This window comes from Carlito syrichta, unplaced genomic scaffold, assembly GCF_000164805.1.
Source record: "Carlito syrichta isolate Samal-C Ts95f unplaced genomic scaffold, Tarsius_syrichta-2.0.1 Scaffold309740, whole genome shotgun sequence".
Classification (NCBI taxonomy): Eukaryota; Metazoa; Chordata; class Mammalia; order Primates; family Tarsiidae; genus Carlito; species Carlito syrichta.
In genome coordinates, this window is record NW_007253836.1 from 9,689 (window position 1) to 33,964 (window position 24,276).

The 24,276-nt window shown below is 41.4% G+C and overlaps 1 protein-coding gene across 1 annotated transcript in view; it reads left to right on the forward strand.

The window, feature by feature from the left end:
• The first annotated feature begins 2,493 nt into the window (after nucleotides 1–2,493).
• Nucleotides 2,494–24,276, forward strand: part of DDX60L (DEAD-box helicase 60 like) — a 115,660-nt gene continuing 93,877 nt past the window's right edge. The window contains exons 1-5 of the mRNA XM_008067740.2: nucleotides 2,494–2,577; nucleotides 7,714–7,829; nucleotides 8,501–8,570; nucleotides 9,107–9,296; nucleotides 19,935–20,276. Coding sequence (XP_008065931.1) covers nucleotides 7,805–7,829; nucleotides 8,501–8,570; nucleotides 9,107–9,296; nucleotides 19,935–20,276 — 627 coding nt within the window. The 5' untranslated portion in view covers nucleotides 2,494–2,577; nucleotides 7,714–7,804. The remainder of the gene's footprint in view (nucleotides 2,578–7,713; nucleotides 7,830–8,500; nucleotides 8,571–9,106; nucleotides 9,297–19,934; nucleotides 20,277–24,276) is intronic.

The following is a 24,276-nucleotide window of genomic DNA, read 5'->3' on the forward strand; positions in this document are numbered from 1 at the left end:
CCGGCTGGTTTTTGATTGATTGTGGGGATGAGTTCTCGCCGCCCAGGCGGGTCTCGAACCCGCGGGCTCAGGCCGTCCCCTCCCCTCAGCCTCCCCAAGGCGCGGGGTGATAGGCTGAGCCGCCGACCCCGGCTCGAGCTACACCTTCTATTTTGGGGGTACTGAGGAGTGGGTTTAGGGGTGGGCTTTTCCTAGGAGAAGGGGGATCTTAGGGCTGGGTTCCCCCCGGGAAGTTTCAGGGCTTACAAAGCGTCGTGCCCAGACCGTCATGGTGGCAGGTGTCCTGTGGGAGTGGGTGGCTCCCTTAGGGTAATTTTATGTCAGTGGTACTACCAGAAGGGCACAAGTGGGTCCTGGTGACCTCAGGTCAACCTTGGCTGTCGACGCGCCTGCTCCGGGCGTTCTCCAGGCTGCTTCCTGCCTTGGCGGTTAGGGTTAGTCAGCATCCTGGACGTCATCAGATGTCTTCCTTTCAATATTTCTTTTCATCTTCCGGGAGAGGAAAAAGTCACTGGGGACCAGATCGAACGCGTAGGGAGAGGGTTCCAATGCAGTTGTTTGTGCAACTGCTGGTGCAGTTTGTACAACAGTTTGTACAAGCGCTGTTTGTACAGTGCTGTCAACGTAAGCGCAGGGTGGCAAGTTTGCGAATGGAATTGTTAGACCTCCGCAAATAGCAACGACAGCTCTGATGGCCACTCCAGAGAAAGAACTCCAAAATTGCTTTGATGGGGGGGGGGCTAGGCTCTGGCGTTGGTGCATAGCTTCCCCAGGAGAGGATTTCGAAGGTCACTGTAGTGATCAGCAGTGAGGTGCGTAGCACTTTTTCTAGGATGGTTGGCGGATGTAATTGACAGGCCTCATATCTGAATGTATCATTTATCTACATCTGTCATCTATCTGTGTCCATCAACTATCTGCATCTGTCATTCACCTATATCTGTCGTCTAGCAATCTATCGTCTGTCTACTATCTATATCTATCATCTGTTTACTAGCTACCCATCCTCTACTATCTATACCCATCATCTGTCACCTGTCTACTGTCTCATTTGTCTGTTATCCATCTATATCTTTCATCCATCTATATCTGTCATTTATCCACATCTGTCACCGTGTCCATCGTTTATCTGTCATCCATCTGTATCTATCATCTGTCAATGTATCGTTGGTCTGCTGTCTATATCCATAATCTGTTTACTATTTATCTGCTATCTATCCGTCATCTATTACCTGTATCTATCATCTGTCACCTATCTGCTGTCTCATTTGTCTGTCATCCATCTATATCTCTCATCCATCTGTGTCTGTCATCTATATATCTATGTATCTGTCTCTGTCATCTGTCTGTCTGTCTATCTGTCTATCCATCCATCTATCCATGCGTCCATCTCCTGTCATCTGTCCATCTCCAGATCTGTGCACTCTCTCAGAACACAGCTGACTGCCTTGCTGGTGTGCATTCTCACTTTGTGATCTACTGGCATACTCAGTCCCATGGAGTTAAGTGCTGCAAGTGACCCATTGTGTGTGTGTGTGTGATAAATGATTTGGTTTATTTGAAGCAGAAAAGGAGGACATAAAACCAAGAGTAAGCGCTTTGTTCTCCACTTTCCCCTCATGCTCAGTCTCACAGTTTTAGTTCTCCTGAGGGCTAACTCGATTTCTTGGTTTCTCAGCTTTTGGTAGACGCCACCAACTCCCTGCCGTGGAAGAAACACCCACTTGCTCTGTCTTCCAAGACAGGTTATATAGTTTTAAGAATTCTTCTCATGGTTGGCTTCGTGACTTTTAATAAAGTATCTTTATTATGTTAATTATGCTCCCTGGCTATGCTGATGGGGGTTGAGGTGCAGAGGTTAAGCCTTCTGTAAGCTCCTGTTTATGTAAGTGTGGAGACCTGTTGGTGTGTTACTGACAAAACCTTTTTCAGACCAGGTCACAGTTTACTTGGGAATACAGTTCTCTAAAAGACCTATCCAGCTTCTGAGGTTCTAGTTTCCTGTGCCAGTAATTACACCCAGAGTTTTTCTGTTTTCATCCTTAATTCCCATGCACACTTCTCAAATTAGTGGAATCTGTCTTAGTTCATTTGAAATGATAGTCTTGCCAGGGAGGGTAACACCTTAACCTAATATCTACAAGTCTGAATCCTATTAAACTGAGAACGCTTTAAGCATCTTTGCTGAGCAAGGCTTTTTTTTTTTCTCCAGTCTAATCACTTTTTAATTGGGGTACAGAAAGCTTTGTCTTGTGAGACCCAAATTGATTGGCTCTCTTTCTTCTTTTCTTTATGTAGAGCTAAGGTCTGGCTATGTCGCCCAGGCTGGTCTCAAACTCCTGACCTCGAGCCACCATCCCGCCCTAGCGTCCCAAGGGGTTGTGAATACAGGGGTGAGTCACTGTGTGCAGCCGACTCTCTTCCTTCTAACTCTGCTTTTATTCCAGTCACTTCTCTTCTAAGATATTTCTCTTTCTTCTTTGGTGACAGTTCCTCAAAGATAGCAAGTAAAAGCAGCAGAAACTGACCTTCAGCCTCTTCTGGTCACTTTTCCTGTTACGTCAGACTCACTAGCAGGTAGTCGACTTTCTAGTTTTCCAGATATTTTGCTTTGTATCACCTGGGTTTAATGATGTGTCTGATCATTGTTTTCTGTCGGATGATCCTTACTTTAAAATTCATATTATAAACCTGAAATGTATAATGGTTAATAAGAAGGCTGATTTAGGCTTTCTTAAACTGTCTGTCTCTTAAATGGGAGTAAAGGTTAATTATGCACTCATGCATTTGAGGTGGAAGATTTTAGTGGAACTCTCCTGTAGGTTATGTGTTTGCGTCACATAACATACATAATTTTAAAATTAATTCTTTTGAATTTTTTTTAAATTAGTAGGAAAAAATTATCCCCCAAATAATCCGTAGCATAAATTTCTATATAAAAATCTTTGAGTATGACTAATCAAGAAGAAATAATTATGTATTCATAAACTCCGCCTATGTCAGAATCACCACGAATTGAACAGATACAGACTGTTTTGCTGTTTAAAATAGCACATGTAACTTTATCGTAGATGTCATAATATCTTGAAATAGTAAACTATTGTAGAAATTTTCCAATAATAGAATTATATAATGTACACAGGATTGCATAAGCTGTATGCATATAAAAATTGTGTAAACAGGCCGGGCACGGGACTCAAGCCTGTAATTCCAGCACTTTGGGAAGCCAAGGTGAGAGAATTGCCTGAGCCTACGGGTTCAAGATCAGCCTGGGCAACTTGGTGAGACCTCATCCTACAATAAATTTTTTAAAAATTGTGTAAACAGACTTTGTATTTATAATTAAAATAGGATTTTAGACTTAGAAAGTTACAAATTGAGACGAGGCACGGTGGCTTATGCCTGTAACCCAAGAGCTTTAGGATACCAAGGCAGGAGAATGACTTGAAGCCAGGAGTTTAAGATCAGCCTGGGCAAACATAACAAGACCCTGTCTCTCCAAAAATAAAAAAATGAGCTGGGCATGGTGACATGTGCTTGTAGCCTTAGCTACTCAGGAGGCTGAGACAGGAAGCTCACTTGAGCCCAGAAGTTGGAGGCTGCAGTAAGTTATGATCACATCACTGCATTCCAGCCTTGAGACAAAGCCAGATCCTGTCTATAAAAAAATTAAAATTGAGCCGGGCACAGTGCTTATGTCTATAATCTCAGCACTTTGGGAAACCGAGGTGAGAGGATTGCCTGAGTCCACAGGTTCGAGGCCAGCCTGGGCAACTTGGCAAGCCCTCATCTCTACAATAAATCAAAAAATTAGCCAGGAATGGTGGCGCATGCCTGTAGTTCCAGCTACTTGGAAGGGTGAAGTGGAAGGATCATCTGAGCCCAGCAGGTAGAGGCTGCGGTGGCTGTAGTGTGCCACTGTACTCCAGCCTGAGTGACAGAGTGAGACTTTAACTTAAAAGAAAGTAATTAAATTAAAAAAGAAAATTACAAATTGATTTTTTACCTACCAAAATGTCCAATAAGACAGTCAAACTGTGCAAGATGCAGGACAATTCTTCTCAGCTGAAGTTGCCTGTGATGTTCAAGCCATCTGGCATTTTAATAACCCAGTATAAATGCCAATGTCACTTGCAAAAATTTCCAGAGTCCCTAGGGGATGGCCCTGTGGGGGTGGCCTTTTGGGGAACTACAAGGCTATCATTTCCTCTTCTCTTATTTTCCTACCATTTCCTTTTTTTTTTTTTTGAGTTGGAGTCTCACACCATCACCCAGGCTGGAGTGCCGTGGCATGCTCATGGCCACCTCGGCCTCGCCCTGCTGGGCTCCGGCGATCCTTCCACCTCAGCCTTCCAAGTAGCCGGAACTACAGGCACACGCTACCACACCCAGCTGATTTTTTGATTAATTGTAGAGATGAGGTCTTGCTGCCCAGGCGGGTCTCGAACCCGCGGGCTCAGGCAATCCACTCACCTCAGCCTCCCAAAGGCACGGGATTACGGGCTGAGCCACTGAGCGCTTTCATCACTTACCCTTTCTCTCCTGGATCCTTAGTTGCTCCCCAGCCTAAAACATGTTGTGTCTTTTCCATCTTGAAAAGACCTTCATGGACTTCATACTGCTGTCTAGCTACCTTCCTATTCTGTACTTTTATGAGACAAACAGAACTTCTTGAAGGATGGATTACGTCCACCACCTCGCTGTCTTCTGAGTGACCCAAGAGATTAAAAAAAAAAAAAAAAACCACTCTAAGAGAACTATTACTATATGAATTCCTATCCCATGTTCACTGTATTTGTTTGCAGTGTTTGTACTTAGAATTTTGTTAAGTTTAATTTTTGTTTGTCTCATAAAATAACCAATTGCTTCCACAACTGCTGCTAGCAGTATGTGAATGTCAAGTAATAAACCCCTCCCGGACATTCCCTTGCTTAGCCTGCCTGCTGACTTTCCACTCTGCTCATTTAGCAGCTCCCCCGTCAATCACAGCTAGCTGAGCGGACCAGACCAATCCCAAGTGCCCCCCTACCCATTAGGAGAAATTACCCTATCATGTAAAAACAAGTTTAAAGTTCTTTCCCCTCCCTCTGTAATGATGTATAAAAACTGCTTGCCATGCTGGATCGGGGCTCTAGTCCCTGAAGCTGCTGCGTCGGGCGTGAGCCCAGACTCGAGCCTGAATAAAGACCCTTGTGTGTTTGCATCGGAGCTGGCTCTTTTTTGGTCTCTCGGATTCTGAAATTTGGGTTTAACATCTTCCTTCTGCTTCCTCCTTAGACTTCTCTCATTTACTGTCTCATCTGTTCTCCGAAGAACAACCAAAGTCATCTTCTGAAAACAAAAACTAAGTCATGTCTCTTCCTCACCACCATGCTCTGAACTCTGATTACACTTAGGTTACAATTCCTACTCCGCCTTGGAACGTATGCCGAGAGGGAAGAGACAGCCGCTGGTGTCGGAAAAAAGGTTTATTAAAGAAAAGCAGAGAAGGGGGAGGGCGGTGCCTGGCTCCGTGGAGAGAAACCAGGGGCCTTTGTTCTCTTGTAGGCCCCTTTAAACTCGAGTTCAGGTTAATTGGGCGCCGAGAGAAACAGTTTTAGGGATTAGGCTTGTGCACCAAGAAGCAATTTGGGGAGTCTGAGTTGTGGGTAGCCCGGCCTTCAAATGCAGATGTCGGTACTGCCGAGGCCAGCTCTGCGGCCTTGAAGTACAGGATGTCCACATCACTAGTCTCTGAAATGCAGCCTTAAGAAAGCAAATACTGACAGGCAATACCCTGGCTGTTATCAGTCACATAGCTTTGGGACGTGGGTCTCCGGGGAAAGCAGATATTGCCAGTGAAGCAATTAGTAACAGAATGCTGTTAGAGCACAGTGTTAGCTTTTGGTCCTTTGCAACTCTGTGCTCCGTCTGTGAAGTTTACATGATGAGGCATTTTAACTACAATCTCCTCTCCCATACCCCTCAAACTCTATCACACCTCCCGTCCACTCAGTCAGCCCCGGCCTATCTCTGCGGCCTCAGCCCTGTAGCAGACATCTCTCGCTTCTTGGTGCACACCAAGCCTTCCTTCTACTTGAGTGCTTTGCACACCCAGTTTCCTCTTGAAATGCTTTTTCCACGGCTCTGCCGTTCTGTTCACCCCTTCAGGCCTCTGAAATGTCACTTCCTTGGAGACATTTTCTCTAACAGTCCTGTCTGGTCCTTTATAACTCTCTTCTACTTTTAAAACATAGCACTTAGCTTTTAAATATTTAAATTTCTGTTTTGTTTTGTTTTGTTTTGAGTTGCAGTGCTCCATCGCCCAGGTTGAAAGGTAAGGGCACGCTCACGGCCACCGCAGCCTCAGGCAATCCTTCTGCCTCAGCTTTCCAAGTAGGAACCACAGGTGTGTGCTACCACACCCGGCTAATTTTTGAATTTATTGTAGAGATGTCGTCTCACCATGCTGCCCAGGCGGGTCTCGAACCCACGGGCTCAGGCAATGCTCTCGCCTTGGCCTTCCAAAGTGCTGGGATGACGGGGTTGAGCCATCGCGCCTGGTCTGTGTTGTCCATGTCCCATGGTCCTTTGTGAAAACTCTCCTTCCGTTCTGTCGTAGACTGGAGCTTAGCATTCCGCTTCCAGTTCAAGTCTCAAAGACTCACTTTCCTCCTCTTGTCCCCTAAGTACTAGTGTCCCAAGAGGGGGCAGGGCTGGGTGCAGTTTGGGGAGCTAGAGAAAGAACACTAAGGCCAGGATGAAGTGAAGAGGTGAGTTCTCCCAGAAGCCGGTCCTAAGGCAAGGGTTTGGGTACAAATCGTTCATTTCGGGAGTGACCAGGAGTCACTGGCAAGCAGCCTTCAGTGATTTCTTCTCCCTCTGACCTATGCTAATTTCCTCAATTATTTTGAGTAGTCAACTGACTCAACATTTCCACTCCTAGCCCTAAAAACCGACACCTTCCGGGGTGCGCTGTCCAAGCCCATCAGCCATCCAGTTGCCCCCGCTAGGACTCAAGGACTCATCCTGGACACGGACAACCTCCCTTCCATATGGAACCTGTGACCAAGCCGTGCCAAATTTACCTTCAGAATGTCTCTCCAGTTCTCACCATTTTAGTTCAAACCGCCGTCATCTTCCTCTAGGACTGTTTCAGCGACTTCCTCTGCGCTCCACCCAAGCAGTCTACTCTGTACTAACGTGAGAGTGATGTTCCCCAAATGCAAGTATAATCAAGTTACGACCAGTTTAAAGCTATCAAGGGCTGGTCTTTGCTCTCAGGGTGAAGGCAAAACACCACAAGATTTCCTAAAAGATTATGTAGTTTCCCATGTCTCCAACTTTATCTAACACCATCTTATTCTTTACTCATTCTACTTCAGCCACACTAACTTCTTTTCTGGATCTGGTACTTTCTACACTGGCTCCTGTCACAGGGCCTTTGCACATGCTGTTCCTTTGGCAAGGAATTCTTTTTATTGCTTTTTGGAGAGCAAATGGACTATAAGGGAGTATTCATTCTTGAGATCCCAGCTCAAGCATTAATTCTTTAGGGAATCTACCCTAGTCTCTGTGTCTTTTGTCACATTTGTGATTTAAAATTTTGTATGATTAATTTTTGCCTTGTCCACTAGGTTGCCTGCTCTGTGAAGATTGTTATCATATGTGTTTTTGTCTGTTTTCTTTGTTTTAGGAATAAGTGCAATTTTAATTTTTCTTCTTTTATTGTAGGGGTGCCATTTATATCAAATAGAGCCATTTTAGAAGTGCGAAAATAAAAGACATTAGCCATATTTAATAATTGCCAGTTCTAGTCTTCTCTATGGCCCAAGGCACAGCAACAATGGGTAATTTTCTTTCTTTCTTTTTTTTTTTTTTTTGAGTTGGAGTCTCACTCTGTCGCCCAGACTGGAGTGCAGTGGCTGCTCCCGGCCACCGCAGCCTTGACCTGCTGGGCTCTGGCGATCCTTCCGCCTCAGCCTTCCAAGTAGCCGGAATTACAGGCATGCGCTACCACGCCCGGCTACTTTTTGATTTATTGTAGAGATGAGGTCTTGCCAAGTTGCCCAGGTGAGTCTCGAACCCGTGGGCTCAGGCAATCCACTCACCTCAGCCTCCCAAAGCACGGGATTACAGGCTGAGCCACTGAGCCAGGCTGGTAATTTTCAATCTTTGCTATTTATAGTCTATAAAGCAACAATCTCATAAGACACTCAGATCCAATAATACTAAAAATAATTGGATTGCCATCTCTCCTTTCTCTAATAATCACTAAATTATATAGCTATTTAAAAATATCAACTGGGCTTAATGACTTATGCCTGCAATCCCAGCTACTTAGGAGACTGAAGAGGGGAGATTGCTTGAGCCCAGGAGTTGGAGGCTGCAGTAAGCTATGATCGCGCCACTGCACTCCAGTCTAGGCAACAGGGCAAGACCTATTTTATCCCAAAGAATAAAATAAATACAGCTTTAAAATGATGGTTTAAAATAGTCCTTTTTTCCTTTTGTTTTTTAGGGTTAGAAGCTCACACAGTATTTTTCAGAAGGATGACGAATTTTATCTTGAATGAAATGCCAAAAGCGAGGTGAGTACTGTGAAGTAGAGAATAAAGAGTTATAAAATTGTATGCTCTGTGTATCCACACATCTGTAAACCGATATACATATAAACAATCATTCAATTGACTCATCTTGGAACAGCTTGGAGATGGTGGGAGCAGTCTTCTTCCTATGGTTATCATAGCTGTTATTGGTCAGACTGTTTCCTAAAGTAATCAGGTTTATAGAGCTTAGCACCATCTCTGTATCCAGAATAACAGTCTTTAGAATCAGATCTTCTCAAGTTCAAGTTCTGGCTCTGTCATTTAACATGGGATGCATTACTTTGCCTCTCTGAGCCTAGTTTATCTCAGAATAAGACAGTAATTGTACCGTATTCTTCTTATGAAGAATAGTTGTAATGCTTAAGTGAGTTATTTGAAAAGCATCGTAGACTGGTGTGAAGTAAGTACTCGATAAATGGTAGCTTTTGATAATCATAATAACAACAGCAACAGAGTCTATGAGGACACTTGTGGAAACTTTGTGGCTCTTTATGTTAACGGTTTGAATTTTATTTTAGATATTCCAGCTTATTGAATGATTTTGTGGAATCTAACTTTTTTGTGATTGATGGAGATTCCTTGCTGGTCACATGCCTATGTGCAAAATCGTTCAAGAAGGGACAGAATCTCCACTTCTTTTATCTGGTTGAATGCTATCTCGTGGGGCTCATGCGTAACGGAGGACAATTTGCCATTGTTTTCTTCAAGGTAATCCGTGGTGATTGTCATCTTTTTAATAATTTGAAAACTATCACTGAAATCTCTTAGCCTGAAGACCCTTTTACTTAAAATAAAGCGTGTCACCATATAAAATATTAAAAAGACAGATAAGTAAGAGGAAAATATCACTCATAATTTTACTGCTCAGTGATAGCCATTCTTTAAGTTTTCAACATTTTGTCATAAGACATTTCAAGTATAGATAAGTTGAAAGACGCTGAAGCAAATTTCCACATCCCCATCACGTAAATCCTATAATTACATCTTACCCTTGCTCATCAAGTATCTATACATTTATCCATGCCCTTTGTCACCTGCCAATGATTAAAAAAAAACTGAGGGGGTATATTTCAAAGTACGTTGTAAACATTTCATTTTACTCTTAAACATTTCATCATACATGCCATTAACGAGAGCTCAGTATTTATTTGCAGGGTTTTAAAGATCAAATTTATATGAAATGCAGTAGACAAATCTTAAATGTACCAATGATTGCATGTAGGTGTATGCATAGCATTTGCTGTCCAGTACGTTTCCGCAAATGCATGTGCGACCCTAACTCTTGTTCCATAGCACATGTCCTCCTGTTCCTGCTCAGTCTACCCTTACCCCATTTCCCAGGACCAACCACTGTTTAAATTTCTTCCAACCGCATGCTAGTTTTTCCTGTTACTGAGTTTTTAATAAATAGAATTTTACGATGTGAACTCTTTATATAAGGTGTCTTTCATTCAACATAAGATTTTTGAGAACCATCCTGTTTTTTTTTTTTTGTTGTTGTTGTTTTACGTGCCTCAGTACTTTGCTTCTTTTATCAGTGCTGAGTAATGTTCGATTATATACATGGGCTACGGTTTGTTGATTCATTCTCCTGTTGAACGGACACTTGGGCTCTTCCAACATTTTGCCTATACAGATAAAGCTACTATGCACACTTGCATGCAAGTCTCTATGTGGACATAAGTTTCATTTTCCTTGTGCATATATCTATGATTGAAATTGCTGTGTCGTAGAGTGAACACATGTTTTATAAACTGCCGACTTCCACAAAGTGGTTGTGTGTCTTTACACTCCCTCCAACAATGAATAAGAATTTTGGTGCTCTGGCATACATGTGTCTTTGATCAGCCTGGTCATTCTGGTGAGTGCATAGAGCTACGCACTGTGTTTACGTTGGTATTTACCTAGTGGCTAAGGATGTTGGCCACTTTTTCAAGTGCTTGCTACCAATGTGTGATTTTCATTTTTGAAGTATCTGCTTGTCTTCTGATCATTTTAAATTGGATTCTTAATCTTTTTACTATTGAGTTAATATATCCTGGACACAATTATTGTCAGATATATTATTCCAAATATTTGCTACTAGTCTGTAGCTTGCCACTTCATTTTCTTAATGCAATTTTCTGATGACCAGGCATTTTTGTGTAGATGAAATCGAATTTATTGTTCTTTAATGGTTGCTGTGCCTGTATCCAATTTAAAGAATCACTGCCTAGCTCTCAGTCACAAAGATATTCTTTATATTTAATTCTAGAAGTATAAGTTTTACCTTTTGCATTTGGGTCTGTGATGTATCTTGAATTAATTGTGCATGTGTGTGTGGGGGGGGGTTGTTAGTTAGGGATTAAGATTCATTTGTTCCAGCGTAAATTGTTCAGAAGATTTTCCTTCTTCCGAGGGATTTCTTTGCCAAAAATCCAAGGTCTATGTATGTATGGGTCCATTTCAGGACTCTCCACTCTGCTCCATCAAAGCATTTAACAATTTACTAGTGCTAGAATGTCCCAATTAGCGTAATGTTATAGTAAATCTTGAAGTCTACTTTGTTCTTCTTTGTTCAGCTTTGGCTATTCTAGGACATCTGCATTTCCACATAAATTATAGAATCAGTTTGCCAGTGTCTATTTTAAGAGTTTGATGGGATTATAATTGATGTTTATTAAATCTGTAGATCACTATAGGATCTTTTGATTTATGAACATGGCACATCTATCTTCATTTGTTTAAATCTTTAATTTCTTTTTTTTTAATAAAAAATTGTGTATTTATTCTTATTTACTCACATTCAAAATACTCTCCATTTGATGCAATACACCTAAGGGAGATGCTTTTCCCACTGTTCGAAACAGCTTTTGAACTCATCAATTTTGGTGTTTTTTGGTGCTTCTTAACATTTTTTGTTTCACCTCTTCCGTCTCAGCAAAATGTTTCTCTTTTAGGACTTTTTTCATCAAAAAAGCCAAAGTAAAGTTGCTGAGGGAGAGATCAAGTGGATAGGGAGATGGGACATGGGGGTCATGCCGGTTTTGGGCAAAAACTGAAGACCATTCAGCGAGGTGTGGGCAGATTTGCTAGTAAATCACCCGTCATGAAATGGGCAAATATGTTGAAAGAATCTCCACACACACACACACAAATTTCACAGAGGCTGAAGGTAACCTCTTCCAACAATGCTAGCTGCTACACTGATGCCTATGGATTCCTAGAACACTTGCCTAGCAGGGAAAACCTGCACTACTAGGGGACCACCCTACAAAAGATAATTCCCTTTTTTTTTTTTAGGGGAATCTCCCTCATATATTGACATGCAATGCATTGACAGATAAAACATATATATCTTTTTTTTTTTTTTTTAGGAGAAGTGAGATGGTTAACTACTATGTTGTGTTCTTTTTTTTGGTCATTATTTATTTATTTTTTATTTTAAAGATGTGGGATACAACTCAGGGTTAGGTATACAAATGTTCATTACGCAGGCACCCTTGTTGATGAGGTGTGCCCCTCCCTCCCCTGTCAGTTTCCCATTACCGCCAATCCTCTTCTCATAGTTTGATAATTGTTCAAGGTCTGCTTATGAGTGAGAACATATGTGCTCTGTTCTTTGTTTCCGTGCTAGATCACTGAGTAGGATCAACTCTAAATCCATCCAAGTTGCTGCAAAGTCCATATGTTTGTCCTTCTTTATGGCTGCATAATATTCCATTGTGTATATGTACCACATTTGTTTTAATCCAGTTCAGTTTCGATGGGCATCATGGTTGGTTCCATGTTTTGGCTACAAGGAATAGAGCTGCAACAAACATACATGTGCAGGTTTCTCTTTTGTAGAATGATTTGAGTTCTTCTGGGTATATTCCCAATAGGGCAATTGCTGGATCATATGAAAGGTCAATTTCTAGTTCTTTCAGAAATCTCCACACTGTCTTCCAAAGAGGTGGCACTAGTTTGCATTCCCACCAGCGGTGTAGAAGCATTCCTTTTTCTCTGCATCCTCGCCAACATCTGTTGTTGTTTGTTTTCTTAGTGATGACCATTCTTACTGGGGTTAGGCGATATCTCAATGTGGTTTTGATTTGCATTTCTTTGATGATGAGTGAGGCTGTGCCCTTTTTCATGTGTCTGTTGGCTGCCCGTATGTTTTCTTTTGAGAAGTGTCTATTCATGTCTTTTGCCCACTTTTTAATGGGGCTGTTTGTTTTTTTCCTTTCAGTGCATTTGAGTTCCTTGTAGATCAGATATACAGTTGGCAAATATTTTTTCCCATTCTGTGGGCTGTCTCCCTGCTCTTTTGATGGTTTCTTTTGCTTTGCAGAAGCTTGTTAGTTTGATGAGGTTCCACTTGTTTATCTTATTTCTTAAGGTATGGCCATTTAGGGTTCTGAATAGAAATTGGTGGCCAGTTCCAATTTCCTTAAGGGTGTCTTCTGCATTTTCTCAGATTCTTGTAGTTTGAGGTTGTTTTTTTTTTTTTAATCTTTAATTTCTGTCATCAATGTTTTGTAGTTTTTAGTGTGGTGGTTTTCTACATCTTATGTTAAATATGTTTCATGTTTTGATTTTATAAATTGAATTTTTAAAAATAAGTTTTAGGCTGGGCTCCGTGGCTCAGCCTGTAATCCCAGCACTTTGGGAGGCTGAGGCGAGTGGATTGCCTGAGCCTGCGGGTTCGATACCAGCCAGGCAACTTGGCAAGACCTCATCTCTACAATAAATAAAAAATTAGCTGGACGTGGTGGAGCACGCCTGTAGTTCCAGCTACTTGGAAGGCTGAGGTGGAAGGATCGCCAGAGCCCAGCAGGTCGATGCTGGGGTGGCCATGAGTGTGCCAGTGCACTGCAGTTTGGGTGACAGAGTGAGACACCAACTAAAAAAAAAAAAATTAAAAACTTTTTTTGCTTTAAGTGTATAAAAGTATAATTGATTTTTGTGTATTAACCTAGTATCCTACAATCTTAACAAACCCACTTATTCATTTTAGTCACTTGTCTGCATGTTCCTTAGATTTTTCTACATGTCTTCAGTGAATAAATATATGGTTATTCCCTCTTTTTCAATTTTTTGTCTGTGTTTTTCCTTTTCTTGCCTTATTACACAGACTGGGACGTCTAGTAAATGTTCGAGTAGAGTGGGTGGGAGCTTTACCTTGTTCTTGCTCTGTTTTACTATTAGATATCATGTTAGCTGTAGTTGTTTTATAGATACATTTTATCAGATTGAAGAAATTTCCTTCTATTTTAGCTTTCTGAGAGTTTCTATTATTAACAGAAGTTAAATTTTTAAAAATTTATATATATAAAGAAATTCTTTTCCTTCATATATTGGAATTAATTATGATATGGGTTTCCTCTTTTATTTTCTTAATTTGGTGAAAGACTAAATTATTTAAAAATATTAACTCAACCTTTTATTTTTGGGAAAATCTCACTTGGTCATGACATATGTGTATTTAAATATATTGCTGCATTTGATTTCCAAATGTTTTAAGTTTTTTTGGACATATTGATGAAAAATGTTGGTCGTTTATCTTTTTATAATATATTTGTCTAGTTTCAGTACTGAGATTATGCTAACCTAGTAACTGTGTTAAGAAGCCAATCTTCCTCTTGTGTTTTCTGAAAGAAGAAAAAAACTTTGTAAGATTGGCATTATTTCTTCAGATAAATCTGATACAATTGTCCTGTGGAGTCACCATTTTGGTCTGGAGTTTTATTTGGAAGAAAACTTTTTTTTTTTGAGTCGGAGTCTCACTCTTGTCACCGAGGCTGGAGTGCAGTGGCACGCTCACGGCCACCTCAGCCCTGAGCTGCTGGGCTTAGGCAATCCTTCCGCCTCAGTCTTCCAAGTAACTGTAACTGCAAGTGCATGCTACCACTCCCGGCTAATTTTTACTTATTGTAGAGATGAGGTCTTGCCAATTTCCCCAGGCTGGTCTTGAACCCACGGTCTCAGGCAATCCACTTGCCTTGGCATCTCAAAGCGCTGGGATTGCAGACTGAGCCACTGAACCCAGTCAGAAGTGTGTCGTTTTAAAACACACTGGAGACATCACACTACCAGATTTCAAAATATACTACAAAGCTATAGTAACCAAAGTAGCGTGATATTGGCATAAAAATAGACACAGAGACCGATGGAACTGAACAGAGAATCCAGAAATAAATCCATGTATTTACAGCTAAGTGATTTTTGCAAAGAAACCAAGAACATTCACTGGGGAAAGCACAGTCTCTTCAATAAATGGTGCTGAGGAAACTGGATATCCCTATGCAGAAAAATGAAACCAGACCTCTACCTTTCACTATATTTTTAAAAACTCAAAATGGATTAAATACTTAAATGGAAGACTCAAAACTATGAAACTATGAGAAGAAAACTAAGAGACATGCTTGGTCATTGGTCAGCGCAGAGAATTTATGGCAAAGACCTCAAAAGCACAGGCAACAAAAATGAAACTGGACAAATGGGATTATATCAAACTGAAAAGTTTCTGCACAGCAATGGAAACAATCAACAGAGTAGAGACACCTACAGAATGGGAGAAAAGATTCACCATTATTTATCTAACAAGAAGTTAATATCCAGAATATATAAGGAACTTAAACTTCTTAATAGCAATAATAATAATAAAATAAATCATTCAATTAAATGAGCTGAATAGACATATCTCAAAAGAAGGCATGCTAATGACCAACACTGAAAAATATGTTTAACAACACTAATCATCAGAGAAATGCAAATCAAAACATAATGAGATGTCATCTTACCTAGTTAGAATGCCTATCATAAAGAAGATTTTTAAAAATGCTAGAAAGATTGTAGAGAGAAGGGGAACTCTTATACACTGTTGGTGAGAATGTGAATTGGTACAGCTGTTGTGGTCTGAGTAAGCACTCGGCTGCTAACCCTAGGTGCCAATAAATCGAGAGGCAGGAAGACTGGTAGAAAGAAGTTCACTTCTGAGTTCTAATCCAGGGAGCAGAGCCGGACTCGAGGCCTTTCTAGAATGGTTCTGATCACCCTTCAAGTTTTTCAGTCTGCTTTTATAAGTTCAGGGTTGTTGGTACTTATACACTGACTGGTTCCATATCACAGCCATTATGGAAAACAGTATGGAGAGTCCTCAAAAAACCAAAAATAGAATTACCGTATAATTATATAGAGCATTGTATAGAGCCTAAGTTACAACCGCAGTTTGTCAATAATAACATTTTATGGTTCACGTTTCCTGGTGCCAGTTTGGTTTACATCTCCTGGCACCAGTTACCAGAGGTATCTCACAGTTTTTTATCAGTAACACCCGGCAGAAGCGTTAATCAAAGGGAGTTAACAGGGCCTAAGATGTCATACAGTGTTACATGTTGTGATATGCAAAATTATGCAAATCACAAGACTTATGATTACAGTGATGCAAAAGTTATGTAATTACCTTGATACAAAAGTTGTACAAATCACAAGACTTATGATTACCTTGATGCTACATTACTCAAACTTATGATTACTCATAAAAGGGAGTAAATGGGAATTTATTTCTCTCAGTTAATTGGGCACAGTCTGCAGCAAAGCTAAGGATTCTTTGAACTTATGTACTGGGCGTGCCTAGGAGACAAGGGAAGCACACCTTTTGCGAGCTCCCAGGATACGTTTGGGCTGTTCAGCCCCTCGTTATGCCCTTCTCTAGAGGCTCTGGTAAGCTGGACAGACAGGAGCGGGTCTCCATACCACTGCCGTGATGGAAAACAGTATGGAGGGTCCTCAGAAAACTAAAAAATAGAATTACCGCATAATCCAGAAATTCTACTACTGAGTAGAATTCAGAGGAAAAGAAATCAGTATGTCAAAGAGAGAGCCGTACCCCCCATGCTTGTTGTTGTAGCCGAGAAATGGAGTCAACCTAAGTGCCCGTCAATGAATGAATGAATGGATAAAGAAAATGAATATATACGTAACTGAATACTATTTAGACATAAAAAAGAACAAATTCTGTCATTTGTGGCAACATGGATGAACTTGGAGGACATAATAGCACCACAGGGTGACTATAATGAACTATGTGTTATATATTTTTAAATAGCGAGCAGAGTGGATTTGGAGTGTTCCCAACACACAAAAGAGAATGTGTTTGGAGTGATGGATATGCCAATTAGCCTGAATTGATAATTACAGTTGTGTGTTTGTGTATGTATGTGTGTGTGTGTGTGTGTGTGTGGACATATATATATCTCACACTGTACTCCATAAATGTGTGAAATTATATCAATTAAAAATAGTTTAAAAAATAAAAATAAAGACCAAAAGAGGTGTATTGTTTTAACTTATAAATACTTGTTTTTCCCTAGAGATGTTATTGCTATTGATTTCTATTTTAATTCCACTGAAATCTGAGAAAATATTTCTGTATAATTTTAGTTATCTAAAAATCTATTGAGACTTGCTTTTGGGGCCCAATATGTGGCCTATTTAGGTGAACGTGCCATGTATTCTTGGAAATAATATATATTCTGAGGTTCTTGGATAAAAACTTCTAGAAAGTTCTTGGAAATAATATATATTCTGAAATTCCTGGATATAAAGTTCATTAAGTCAGAGTAGCTGATAGCTAAATTTAATTTTTATTTGCAACAGTAGATATTTATTATAAGGACACTCAGGAACATGAAGTAGGAGGTGACATTTTCTCAACATCTTTATGCTCTCTGAATTTTCATCCTTAAACTCTAGGACGCACCTTGGGCTTCAAAACTCAGCAGAAAATTTATTGACATTCCAGGAGAATGGCAAATTCAACAGAGGCTCTATCCTTATTTTATTTGCTTTATGTAAATAACCCCAACAACATAATGCACTATAATTTTTTAAAATTACAAATTTAATCGCTCTCAATTTTCACAAGTCTTAACCCAAATACAGAAGTGGGAGGTAACTGTCCAGACATAGACTCTTTTCCCCTCCCTCAGGGAGCAGGCTCTGGCCAAGGCAGGATATGCATATTCGCAGTAATGATTCCCTGGATGTGGATGAAGCAGTGAGGGCAGAAGCCTTACTCACTAGTTGTAAACACCTTATGGCAATTTGAGCAATTAACTTGCTTGATTATAAAACTGCTTGCTGTCATGCCCTGAGGTGTGGATTCTTTCTCCACTGACTGGCAGCCATCAGCTCCTCTTGTAAATTCTAATAAACCAGTGCCTGTCCCTGTTGGACCTCCAGCTCATTTCTTTGGGATAATGAACATTATGCACAAGCCCTCTCAGGTTTGGAGTTACCACGTTACAAGAAGTGTGCAATTAGCATGTTCCCCTATCCTACACTCTAAAAACAATTGTTGTTCTACTCCTAAGAGTTCTAGTGTGTATTTGTTCGATATTTATACCTAGCATTTTTATTTTTACTTTTGGTTGGTTGGTTTTAACATGACTAAATGTATAAGCAGTGCTTTTATTGATACATTATAGAAAAGTCAGAGTTCTTTTTAAATGCAGACAATCTAGACTGCTTCACTTAAAAACAAATTTTGGCCAGGCCCAGTGAGTGGCTCATGCCTGTAATCCCAGCACTTTAGGAGGTTGAGGTGGGAGGATCTCTTGAATCCAGGAGTTCGAGACCTCATCTCTACAAAAAATACAAACATTAGCTGGGTGTGGTGGTACACACCTGTAGTCCCAGCTACTTGGGAGGCTGAGGCAGGAGAACAACTTGATCCAAGAGTTTGAGGCGACACTGAACCTATTGATTGTGCCACTGCACTCCAGTCCAGGTAACATTGAGACATTGACTCAAACAAAACCAAACCAAAAAACAGAAATTTTGACCTGCTGAGAAAAGACTAAACATTGGGGAGGGAGGCACATTACCTGGAACATTCTATTTTACCTGCCAGTAGTGATCCATATCAGCTTCCCAGTTCAGGTAAGATGTGTCTATCCATTTGCTATTTTGCTCCTCTTTTGAATATAAAGAGTAAAATCCTTGAAAGGTGAGAAGTAAAGTGATAGGTGTAAGGAAGCTACAACCCCCACTCACTCCTCCCCACTCCTTCCGCAATGTATTGTTTCCGCCGCCAACATCTGCTTTCCCAAGGAGTGCATCTTTTTTTTTTTTTTTGAGTTGGAGTCTCACTCTGTCACCCAGACTGGAGGGCAGTGGCCGCTCCCGGCCACCGCAGCCTCGACCTGCTGGGCTCCGGCGATCCTTCCGCCTCAGCCTTCCAAGTAGCCGGAATTACAGGCATGCGCTACCACGCCTGACTGATTTTTTGATTTATTGTGGAGATGAAGTCTCGCTGCCCAGGCGGGTCTCGAACCCGCGGGCTCAGGCAATCCACTCACCTCAGCCTCCCAAAGGCGCGGGATTATAGGCTGAGCCACCGAGCCCGGCATCTTAAGGCTCTGTAATCGCCAGCCCCAGACTGCATCTTCAAGGTTACATGACCACCAGCCCCAGCCTGCGTCCTCAAGGTCACATCTCGGGACTATGTGGCCATGAACACCTGCTTCCTCAGGACTACCTGGGCGACGTGACCACCAGACCCCAACTAGGGGGTATAAGAGGGACACGCCAAAAGAACAGGCTGCTTGTTCTTTGTTCGCGCCAGTCATCCTTTCCTTTCCCTCTAATCAATTAAATTTTCTTTGCCCTTTCTCAGCTCGTTCTCTTTTTCTCCACACTTGCCTTACAGTAGGTATGTTGCGGGAAAACAGAGAGGCCGTGACACCAAGGCTATCTTAGGAAGTGGTGGTTTATTAGCACCAGCACGACTCAGTGGGCTGATGCTCCAAGGCTGAGCAACCCAGAGAGCGAGGAGAGAGGTTTTATCTGTTAGTTTAGGTAACGGAGGGGGTCAGGTTGTATGGCTATACATTTTTCTTCAGAATTTGCAAGGTTGTACTTAGCAAAACCAGATTTTCAAAGAACAAATGGTCTCCAGGATATGAATAACAAGCAGGGGTTGTAAACCCATAACTTCACAAAGAGAGGATTTGGGGTAAGGTTGCATTTCCAGGAAAGCGCCTTGTGGCTATTCAGTTTTCTCAAGCCTCATGTCTATCAGGTTTGGAGCCTGCAGGTCGATCTTTAAAAAGGAATAATTTTAACTGTTTTTAGCCCCTCTCTGCCACAGGTACTTTAGGTAGTGCATGCTGCTCAAGTAGAAGAGACAAATCTGTATAATTCAAATTTTGACCTGTGGATGGTATGCATCTGTAAAATGAGAGTTAAGTTTAAGGGCCTGGAGCAAAACAATTGGATCACACTGGGTTTGATCTTATATCCCTTTGTGCTTTACACTACAGAGTTAACAAACCACTAAATGAAGATTTTGAAATAATGTACTTTTTTTCCTCACTACAGGATGCCGAATGTGCATATTTTGATGATCCTGAACTTCTTTCATTGAGAACCACATTAATTCTCCACCTTCAACACCATACGAGCGTGGATGTCCAAACAGAGTTCTCTGGATGCTTATCGCTAGATTGGAAATTATTCTTGGAAGAGCATTACCCGTATTTTCTAATCGTTTCTGAGGAAGGCCTGGATGATTTGCAGACGTGCCTTTTTAACATCTTAATCATACATTCCTGGAAAATGGGAGTCAATGTTGTCCTTTCATCAGGACAAGAATCCGATACTCTCAGACTTTATGCACATATTCTGGAAAGCACATACAGATGCAGAACTTTTTCTAAGGAGGTAATTTGCATTAATAATTTTCTTTTTTTTTAAACCTGACTTTTAATTTTAATTCTCAAGATGACTTAATATTCTTTCCATCTTTTTAATGGAACTTAGTATAGATAGTCTCAGAAGATGCAATAAATATAGTGTGAGCCACAATAATGATAATTATTCAGCACTTATGCTGGTTTCTTTCCCTAGATTATCTCCTTTATTTCTCAGAATAATCCCATGAAGTATGCAGCGTTATTATATCTATTTATCTGTTCATATCTAATTATAGTTTTATCACCTTATCATTCAAAGGATACCTGAGTATTGAAATAATTTGCCCAGGCTAAGTACCTAATTGTGGTATAATAAGAACTATATTTGAACTTTGCTCTACAGAGCTCCTAAAACCCTTGGAATTTCTTGAGTCATAAGAGTGTCTTTGGTTATTTTGACCGCGTCCAAGTTTATGCCGATGAGATGACTCAGCCTGGGGCCCCTCACCTCAGGGTTGGCTGGTCATCAGAAAGACCCAGTAATCAGTGGTTGGATGTTTCAGCCCCAACTGCTAACCTCTGGGAAAGAAGGATGGGGATAGAGATTAAGCTGTGTGAAAACTAACAATGTTTGATGAACTCCCAGGTAGGTGAACACAACCTCCCAGGTTGAGGTCCTGGGAGGGGTGATGCACTCAAGGAGCTATAGCCTCCTGTGTTCTTATGCCCAGTGCACAGAAAAGTCGATAAACAGAGACAGCAGTCATTGCAGTTTAATCATCACTCAGCTGCTTTCTGAAAGAGTTTAATCATCAGAAGGCAGCTGAGTGGGAGGACAGGAGAGACTACTCAAATTCAGCCACCCAAGAATCCAGAGGCTAGGGTTTTTAAGGGTAATTTGGTGGGTTGGAGGCAAGGGGCTTGGGACCGTTGATTGGTTGGGGATGAAATCATGGAGGCGTCCACACTGTCTTCACGCTTGGAGTCCAGTTTCTGGGTGGGGTTCGTGGATCCCTGGTCCAGCTGGCTTTGATACTTCACCAGAATGCAGAGTCTAATAAGGATCTCAAACACGGGTCTTAGGTTTCCCAATAGTGATGTTATCTTGTAGGAGCCACTGGGGACATTCCAAGGCTTGTGACCATTGGTGACTTCTGAACAAAAAGCAACTGGGGGAGCAGGCTGGGACAACAATGGCTGGTCCGGAAGGCCCTGCATGAAAAATATGTTTACCAATCTTGCAGGCAGCACTAAGGACTAGGATAGCATGGGGCGGGGGGGGAGAAATGGGCAAAGAGAAAAGAAGTATAACAAAATCTGGGCCCCCATTGCAATTCCAACCTGTGGACTTTTGCTAATTTTACGGAGCGGTTTGAACACAGGCGCTCACACCCCTTTCGCATACCTCGTGCTGTGTGACTCTTCCATGCGGCTGATCCTACATTGTGTCCTTTATAATAAACCAGTGGTAAAGAGTGGCTGTTTTCCTGAGTTCTGTGAGCCATTCTAGCAAATTATCAAACCTGAGGAGGGAGCTCCATCTTTTAAATGAACCTTAGTATAGGTAGTCTCAGAGGAGGTTATCAGTTTAAGGAGGGTCAGTCAGAAATATTGGAGGCGTGGAGCTTGTGGCTGGTGCCTAAAATGGGGAGAATCTTGTTAGACTGAGCCCTTGTCCTGTGGGGTCTCTGCTAACTGAAGGTAGTTAGTATCAGAAGTGGATTAAGTTGTATGACACCTAGTGGGTGAGAAAATCAGAACTGTTGGTGTGGAAAACCCACACACTTTTTTTTTTTTTGAGTCAGACTCTCACTCTGTGGCCCAGGTTGGAGTGCAGTGGCACACTCCTGGCTACCCCAGTGTCAACCCACTGGGCTCAGGCGATCCTTCCACCTCAGCCTTCCAAGTAGCCGCAACTATGGACGCATGCCACCACGTCTGGCTAATTTTTTAAATTTATTGTAGAGACGAGGCCTTGCCAAGTTGCCCAGTCTGGTCTCGAACCCATGGGCTCAGCCAATCCACTCGCCTCGGCCTCCCAAAGTGCTGGGATGGCAGGCTGAGCCACCGAGCCTGGCCAACCCACACATTTTTAGTCAAAGCAAACTAAAAATGGGGAGAGAAATGGTTTTCCTGTGCTCATAACGGGTTGACAATGAGTTTCAACAAAGAAGTGTGACTCTAGCCCCTGCATATTTAGCCACTGGTGTGGCAGCATCCTTTACAGAGAGATGAGACATCAAGGCTTTTTTTGCCAGGAAGCAGCATTTACGTGTGTCGGCATTGGCCCAGCGGATTCACATCCCAAGGCTGAGCCTGGAACACAGCAGGGCATTGCCCTATATTACATTGTAGCCACTTTGTCTCCCTTCTATGGCAACCTGCATTTTTGACTAGGTATTTTATGGCACAGGGTTGGAACCCGGCTACTCAGGCATACTTAGACATTGACTACGTCATGTCACTTTTTCTCTAACACATTCTTTTTCTATTCTGGGAAGGCCTTTATCTCTTTGTTTTAGAAGGGCCCCATCAGCCCGTCTCACTGGGGCATCCTGCATCCCAGGTAATGGAAACCAAGAAATGCATTTGACTTGAAACCCATGTGTTCATGTGTTTAATATAGGCAGTGAAATGATGGACAACGTGGAGAGCTTTCGATAAGAAAGACACAAAAGTTGATGAGGAAGGAAGCAAAGCTATCATTTCTTTTATTAACATTAAGTCATGAAGTCAGTCAAAGTTTCAAGAATTTTAGTTCCATAGTATGCTCATTATTTTGGTATATTTGGTATAGGTTTATGCAACCTTTACTGTTTGAAACTTGGGAGTCAAAACTGTATTATTGGTCTTATGAATGAATCTACTTTTTCACATTTAAAAATAAATTTTGATTATGCAGGTCATTTGGTAGCTTATGAAAAAATCCCTTCATCCTAATTCATATTTTTACTAATTATAGCAAAACTCTGCCCTTTGGAACTGTGACCCCCACGTTATTTTGGGCTTGTTTGAGAATTGGATTTTTTTTTTTTTTTTTTTTTTGAGTCAGAGTCTTATTCTGTGGCCCAGACTGGAGTGCAGTGGCATGATCACAGCTCACTGCAGCCTTGACCTCCTGGGTTCAGGCAATCCTCTGTCTCATCGTCCTGAGTAGCTGGAGCTACAAGTGTGCATCACCACGCCAGGCTAAATGTGTGACTTTTTGTAGAGACAAGGTCTCACTGTGTTGCCTAGGCTTGTCTCAAACTCTTGGGCTCAAGCAATCCTCCTGCCTCAGCCTCTCAAAGTGCTGAGGTGACAGGCATGAGCCACTGTGCCCGGCCAAAAATTGCCTTTTAAATGTACAATATGGCAACAAAAACCAGCGAAAATTTATTGTGTTTTGAGAAGCATCTTTCATGATAATTGGAGACATATTGATGTTTGTCGTGCTTTTAAAAATTTTTAATTTTAGTTAATTAATTTATTTGAATAGAGGCAGGTTCTGGTTCTGTTATGGTCTGAGTAAACAGTCGGCTGCTATCTCTCGATGCCAATACATTGAGAGGCAGGGAACTGGCAGAAAGAAGTTTATTTCTGAATTTGAAATTCTGGGAGACAGAACCTGACTCCTGGCATTTCTGGATTTAGGTTTCACTTTATAAATTTCGGATTGCTGGTACCTATACATGACTGACAGAGCATTGTATAGAACTCAAGTCACAGCCCTATTTTGTCAATAGCATTTATGGTCCACCTGTCCTGGCGCCAGTTGCCAGGGGTAGTTCACAGTTTTTCTTATCAGTAACACCAAACAGAAGAGTTGATCCAGCTTGCCATAGAGTTAGAGAGTTAATAGAGCCTATTACAAAGTAAAACATTATTCATGGGCAACCCGTTGGGTTCCCTCCCACCGTGGGAGCTTTTCTGTCCTCTCAATAAATCCTGCTTTCCAAAAGAAAAAATTATTCACTACAACATATTGTTAATTAGTAGCTGTAACACACAAAAAGTTATACAAATTACAAGACTTATGGTATATTTTT